Here is a 7603-nt window from a genome sequence, read left to right as displayed (position 1 = left end):
ATCACTATTTGCAGATGATATGACAGTATATTTAAGTGACATCCAAAATTCCACTAGAGAACTACTAAGCCTGATAAACAACTTCAGCAATGTGGCTTGGTTTAACATTAACTCAAACAAATCAGTAGCCTTCCTCTATTCAAATGATAAAAAGGCTGAGAATGAAATTCGGGAAATGACACCTTTCATAATAGACAAATAATATAAAATACTTTGATGTGACTTTAACGAAGCAAGTGAAAGATCTGTATGACAAAACTTCAAGTATCTGAAGAAACAAATTGAAGATCTCAGAACATGGAATCCCTTCACCACTGTGTCTACACGAGGGTGTCCCCACCCCACCCATCCCACTGGACTTCTAAACTTCCTGGGCCTTCAGTCTCTTGAGGGTTAGGTGCATCTTCTCTGACTGACCTGGACCTGGACTCCTCTGCTCTTTCTGTGTTGATGGCCTTATCTCCTCTAGAGTATATCTCCTGCTTGGTTATCTGAGAGATCTTGGCTGTCCAGGTTAATGAGACTGCTGGTCTTAGCTTTAGGAACTTTAGGCAACAAAACTTCTTCTCTTGTAGCTGCAGTTCTTTTAGCTATTTTTCATCCCTTACATTATCTAACCCAGTGTCAGATGAACATTTTTCCCTGTTTAGTTTCAGGTTTTAGAAAAATCTATTCAGTTTTTCTAAAAATGAACTCCAAAGTTTTTGTCCATTCTGAAATTGCATAAATAACTCCACTTGTTTCTCCTCCATGAATAGACCTTAAACTTGAACCATTTTGTCATTTTTGATTTTACATACATTGCATGTTATACATTAGCAATCTTATATTCCATTTGTTTCTGTCTCTTAACTGGTATACTGTTAATTTAATAGACTCAAACATTGTAGCTTTGGAGAGAATGTTTTAACTTTACTACAAAACAATAGGGAAGAAATGTTAAAAGCATGGTTCTTTCATACCTGTGGGTGTGGATGAGTCCAGATTTCCACAGTTGTTGCCTCTTTCATAGGTGTGTGAGATCGTACGACTTCCTTCATTGGCTTTGTAAAAGGACAAAAGGGATATTTTAAGGTACTTGTTCAATATAAGTTGTATACACATACATGCACTCATTGTATAGTCATACCAGACATTTTATACAAGAAACAATATTTATGCAACAAATGAGTTATTTATGAGTTAAAACATGCTGATTCTGCCAGGTCCTAACAATAAAAGGTGAAACAGAAAGTTATCTTTCTCATATAGCTTATATTCAAATGTAATAAACTTATTTTTATATATGAAAAATGTGTGAAGAACAACTTAATACTATATAAGTCAAAGTTTAAGTTGGAGAGAATTTCAATCCAATATTTTCATAATTAAATGACTTAAAGAAATATGTTTAATGATTGTGCCATTGCCTAAAATCTACCCTATGTGTGATATGAGCCTCCATATATGCCATGTGTCATATAAAGGCAAGCAGTGTATACAATAAATGCCAAGAGGATTTATGAAGTAATGAACAAACACTAATCTACGATGCCTGAACAGGGATCAACCTCTGGAAAAGATGGAAGATTTGTAATCCATTTAATTTGTGTTCTCATTTTATAGAGAGATTCTCTGTCCTTGAAACATTAAGAGCACAAGATTTATTTTCATTAAATATGATTTTAAGTAATATGGGAAAATGTTGGGGAATGAATAAATCTCATCAATGAAAGGGATCAATTTAAAAAGAAGTATAAATAATATAAAAGAGATGTCTGCTGGCTGTTTTCATATGAAATTAGTGTTGTTTAAAAGTTTTGTTACTGGGGGTTGGGGATTTGGCTCAGTGGTAGAGCGCTTACCTAGGAAGCGCAAGGTCCTGGGTTCGGTCCCCAGTCCCCCCCACCAAAAAAAAACAAAAAAACAAAAAAAAAGTTTTGTTACTGACCTTATATAATGTTCTAATTATTTTTGTGAAGCTGGATATTGCACTAATGACCTTACTCTGAAAGATTAATCAATTTATTTGTGTGTGTGTGTGTGTGTGTGTGTGTGTGTGTGTGTGTGTGTGTGTGTGTTGTTACCAGGGCACATTCACCATATGAAAAAAAAAAGAAATAAAGAAAAAGAAGATATGGATTAAAAGATTGTTGATGCTCTCCTGAGAGACACAACCAGAGCATGTCAAATACAGAGGTGAATGCTAGCAGCAAATCATTGAACGGAGAATGTGACCCCCATTAGAGGAATTAGAGAAAGGATTGAAAAAGCTGAAGGTGTTTGCAATCCCATAAGAACAACAATGCCAACCAACCAGAGCTTCCAGGGACTAAACCACTACCCAAAGACACACACACTGACCCATGACTCCAACTGCATATGTATCAGAGGATGGCCTGACTGGGCACCAATGGAAGGAGAAACCCTTTGTCCTGCCAAGATTGAACCCCCGGTGTAGGGAATTGTCAGGGGGTGGTAAGGGGGCAATGGATGGGGAGCAGAACGCCCTTCTAGAAGAAGGGGAGAGGGAGAAGATAAGGGCTTATGGACATGAAACCAGGAAAGGGAATAAAATTTAAATGTAAAAAAAGAAATATCCAATAAAAAGATTGTTGATGAAATTGGGTCATAATTACTTTATTATCATTAAAGATCAACTTGTGTATCATGCAGTGATACTATTAATGCCACATAAAATTGTCCATGTTATTATTATTAGATTAAACAATAATCACTATGTTAAACTCAAAGAAACAGCAACTATGGGAATCAAGACTCAAAATGAAACACAATATAGTGAATTTTTCTCATGAAAAAAATAAAACTAAGAAATAAAGATGATGATGGGATAATTTTTTGTGTGCTGTGTACAGGATGTCTGTATTATTCAAATGTTGATTTCTGTTCCAGCAGAGTGCTGAGTACTGTTGGACTTTGATATTTTTATTCCAACTGCTCAGCACCTGCATGATACATGGAAGACACACATTTTCTCTACTTTTGATTGGTTTAATAAAGATCTAACAATAATTGAGGCAACACAGGGAGGGTAGGACATTGTGGTAGAGGTAGGAACTGTGGGATTGAATTGAGAGGCGGTAAATTACCAGCCAGATACAGAGGAAATCATATGTACCATACATAGTAAGAGGCATATGCCATGTTGCAAATGTGGACTAGTAATAGATGGGGTTAATTAAGTTATATGAGCTAGTTGGAAATAAATCTAAGATACAAAGCCTAGTCTTCCATAAATAGTAATTTTCATTGCCATTATTAGGGTGCTGGCAGGCCATAGACAATCCAATAATAAAATGAGGCTATGCGCAAATAAATTTTGGAAATTTAATCTTTAAACTAGACAAAATATATTTATTAGTGGTCATTGAATTAAATCCAGATTGCAGAAACTGTTAAATTGTATTTAGAAAATGTAAATTTGATATTAGCTCTACAGCAAATACATACTGACATTAAGACATCAAATATAAATGTAGAATTTAGAAAATAAGGAATGACCTGGAATATGGTTCCTTGTATCTCATCACTTAACACATGCTACTAACATTTAATATTTATTCATTATGTAAAATTAATTCTAAATTTCAAATTATTTAATATTTTCCTCTATGAATTGCTTCCATGGACAAAAGGAATCTAGAATATTTTTAAAGATGTTGAAAGCATGAACTGTTTTCCTGATAAATGAAAAAAATATATATATGGGCAAGAAGTAGTTCATTTAATCAAAGTTATTGTGAAAATATTTAATATTCAAAATATAGCTAGTTGCTATATAAATCACTACTTTGTTCAAATTAATGCCCATGATTTTGTAAAATTTTGTCAAGATTGCAGACTGAATAGCTTGACTCACAATACAAACAAACATTTGAACGTTTTAACAAGGACAATGATTTATGTAGGTATTTTGAACTTGATGCTGAGATTGAAATTTTACTGAATGAGAAGGAAAACTCTCATTACTATTTCCAAACAATGAATCATACTGCAAAACAATTTTTGTTATACATTGACATTACTTAATAAATCAAACTACAAGTACAAGGTAAAATAGTGTTTGTATGTGAAACTTAACTGCAGGAAAGGAATTTTGACAAGTAAAGTAGTTCATATCACTTGTCTTGTCAAATTCATTTATAGCCTCCAGTGCTGTCAAAAATTTAAAGCAGGAATGAAAATGTCTATTCTCACAGAAATTTCAAGCAAGCCACGACAAATATGTAAGTAAGGACATTTACCAGACCTGCAATTGGAAAGAATTAATATTCAACACAATGATATACTAAGGGGAAAAATAAAGAATATAACCTACTACTTTTTTATATTCTACACAAAGGAACTAAAATCATTATTACATATTTACATTGAACTTTATTTCTAGTTATCTGTGAATGAAGGCATTCTTGAACTAAGGTAAAGAGTTCATATATCTCCTGTATCGTGATGAAATTGTTCTCTATTGACATCGTTTGCCTGCTACTGTATGAAATTTGGTGAAAATCCCACTTCTTTTTGATCATATAAGTTTGCTTAGTCCTTTTCAGTAAAATATTGCTAAACCATCAACTACAAAAGGGGAAAGGAAATCAAGACAAAGGAATAATTAAGTGGATAAGGTAAGCGTTTAGAAACAGAGGATGTGAAGGACTTTTTGTATCCTTTTTTGGTTTTCTGAGAAGGGCATACACTAAAAATTAGGAAGATACAGTGCATTCAAAATTATTAAAATGCCAGGGATGTACCAGAATGGTAGGGAAAATGTATGCAAAACTGAACTTTGTATATTCTTTAGATGGATCTGCAAATTAGCCCAGAAACTATACAGGGGGTGAACTTAAACATTTTCATATGCCTGAGAAGTGGTCTAAGCTCATGAATCATACATACATACATACATTCGTACATACACACACAAATATATATATGTATATATAAAATATATCATTTATCTTTAACGCTTTTGTATGCATATTTAAATAATCTAATTATCAATTGTGAGCAGCTATCTATATGTCTGGGCAGCTACCTGTTTAATATAGAACATTATATTAAAATACCTACAGAATTAAGTAATGCTGACATACTAAGAAGTAAAATGTATAAGTACACCTTGCCCAGATAACTTTCATAACTATCTTATAATACAACCTAATATTTAATTATACAAAATATTTATTGAAAAATTTTACATACATACTAATAAAATGCTCAATTCACAAACTTTAAGTGTTAAGTTGTTATTCTTTCCTCTAAAACCATGACTCTGAGTTATAACAATAAAAAAAGCATGCCAAAGAATGACTTCAAAATACAAAATTTTATAGGTTTCACATTAATACAAAATGAGACAAATTAAAAAATTATTGAAAATTATAGCACTTATATACATTGTTTGCCTTATGAAAACTGAATATGGTTGATCCATGACATCTGAGAAAAGAAATGCAAATCTGCATTTCTTGTTCTTTATATGTACAATATACTGAAAAAATCTGCATTTTCCCTTTTATGGAATTGAATGTCAAACTGTCAAGAAATGAGTAAAATGATTTAAGATAATCACAGTCATTGTATCTTTAAACTCATTTTAATCCAGTTCTCATGAAGATAGCATTCAGAGTCAAAAGGCAAAAAATATCTTACCAGTGATGTTAGAACATTTTGAAATATGTTCTTGTCATTATTGTTAATAATAAAGATAATTTTCAAAGGAAAGGATGGGAAGATAATGCATATTATTATTACTCCTGAATTAGAGACAACATTTCTAAGTTTAGACATGAGAAAAATGTGATATTTTGTAAAACTGAATGAGATTTCTTAAGCATGAATCACGGTTTCAGGAGCAAGGTCTGTTCACCCTGAAGAAACAGATAAGTGTGAAAGAAAACATGACTGCTTTTATAATCTCTCGTTTCAGAATCATTAAATTTTGAGAGAGAAAATGTATCTAGAATTAACTAGTGTTTGTATAAATAAGATGTACTTCCCCTTAAGTCTTAGAAACTTAAATACTTGGTCCTTGATTGGCAATTGTTTTAGAAGGTATGGTCTTGATGGAAGTATGACAATGGGGGAAGGTTTGAGATTTCAAAAATACTGCCATATGCATTGTGTTCTCACTTTCCTGCTGGTCATTTGAATTCTGAACTGCTGTACAGGATGCCTGCTATCTGCAACCTCTGTTATGTTAACATGCACTTGCAGGCTTTGGAACCATAAGACTAACATAAACTTCTCTTATATAAGTAGACTTTGTCATGATATTATCACTGCAATAGAAATTGAATTTTTATGGACAAATTGGTTAACAAATATATTTAACATAAATGCTCAAAATTCTACTATCTCTCATGCCACAATCAGGAAGTTAATTTTAGGCCCAACTTCCATTCACATAGTTGTCTTTATTATTATTATTATTATTATTATTATTATTATTATTATTATTAATTGAGTATTTCTTTATATATACATTTGAAAGTGTTATTCCCTTTTCCGGTTTTCGGCAAACATCCTCCCCTCCCTTCTTTATGGGTGTTCCCCTCCCCATCCTCCCCTTGCTGCCCTCCCCCCAACAATCACGTTCACTGGGGTTCAGTCTTAGCAGGACCCAGGGCTTCCCCTTCCACTGGTGCTCTTACTAGGATATTCATTGCTACCTATGAGGTCAGAGTCCAGGGTCAGTCCATGTATAGTCTTTAGGTAGTGGCTTAGTCCCTGGAAGCTCTGGTTGCTTGGTATTGTTGTACATATTGGGTCTCGAGCCCCTTCAAGCTCTTCCAGTTCTTTCTCTGATTCCTTCAACGGGGGTCCTGTTCTCAATTCAGTGGTTTGCTGCTGGCATACGCCTCTGTGTTTGCTGTATTCTGGCTGTGTCTCTCGGAGAGATCTACATCCGGCTCCTGTCGGCCTGCACTTCTTTGCTTCATCCATCTTGTGTAATTGGATGGCTGTATATGCATGGGCCACATGTGGGGCAGGCTCTGAATGGGTGTTCCTTCTGCCTCTATTCTAAACTTTGCCTCCCTATTCCCTGCCAAGGGTATTCTTGTTCCCCTTTTAAAGGAGGAGTGAAGCATTCACATTTTGATCATCAGTCTTGAGTTTCATTTGTTCTAGGCATCTAGGGTAATTCAAGCATTTGGGCTAATAGCCACTTATCAATGAGTGCATACCATGTGTGTTTTTCTGTGATTGGGTTTACCTCACTCAGGATGATATTTTCCAGTTCTGACCATTTGCCTACGAATTTCATAAAGTCATTGTTTTTGATAGCTGAGTTGTCTTAATTTTGTGATACATTTAGAAAATAACCCCTATATTCAGATAATTTAATCTCTCAGAAAAGTGGTATAAGCTGTTATCTATGACCTAAGAGAGTGAAAGTTATTCCCTAAAATGGACTGTCTTTCAAAAAACAATTAAAAACCAAGATAATTTGACAGAACCTTTTAAAATTGGGATGGATTGCTACCCTTGTTGTTGCCTGGAGTCTGTGATTTAGTCATGTGTCTGATTAACAGCCTTGTTCTATCAAATTCATCATAGAACTGCTAGAGAGAATATACATAGATTTTACAATAATTATCAATAT

At 33.8% G+C, this 7603-nt stretch overlaps 1 protein-coding gene across 1 annotated transcript in view; it reads right to left on the bottom strand.

Annotated features, from left to right (window-relative positions):
- Nucleotides 1–423: 423 nt before the first annotated feature.
- Nucleotides 424–7603, bottom strand: part of LOC116888613 (protocadherin-11 X-linked) — a 284660-nt gene continuing 277480 nt past the window's right edge. Inside the window, exon 4 of the mRNA XM_032889912.1 lies at nucleotides 424–1043. Coding sequence (XP_032745803.1) covers nucleotides 957–1043 — 87 coding nt within the window. The 3' untranslated portion in view covers nucleotides 424–956. The remainder of the gene's footprint in view (nucleotides 1044–7603) is intronic.

Source organism: Rattus rattus, chromosome X (assembly GCF_011064425.1).
Source record: "Rattus rattus isolate New Zealand chromosome X, Rrattus_CSIRO_v1, whole genome shotgun sequence".
NCBI lineage: Eukaryota > Metazoa > Chordata > Mammalia > Rodentia > Muridae > Rattus > Rattus rattus.
The sequence above is the reverse complement of the archived record's forward strand: the minus strand, read 5'-3'. Positions and strand labels throughout refer to the sequence as shown.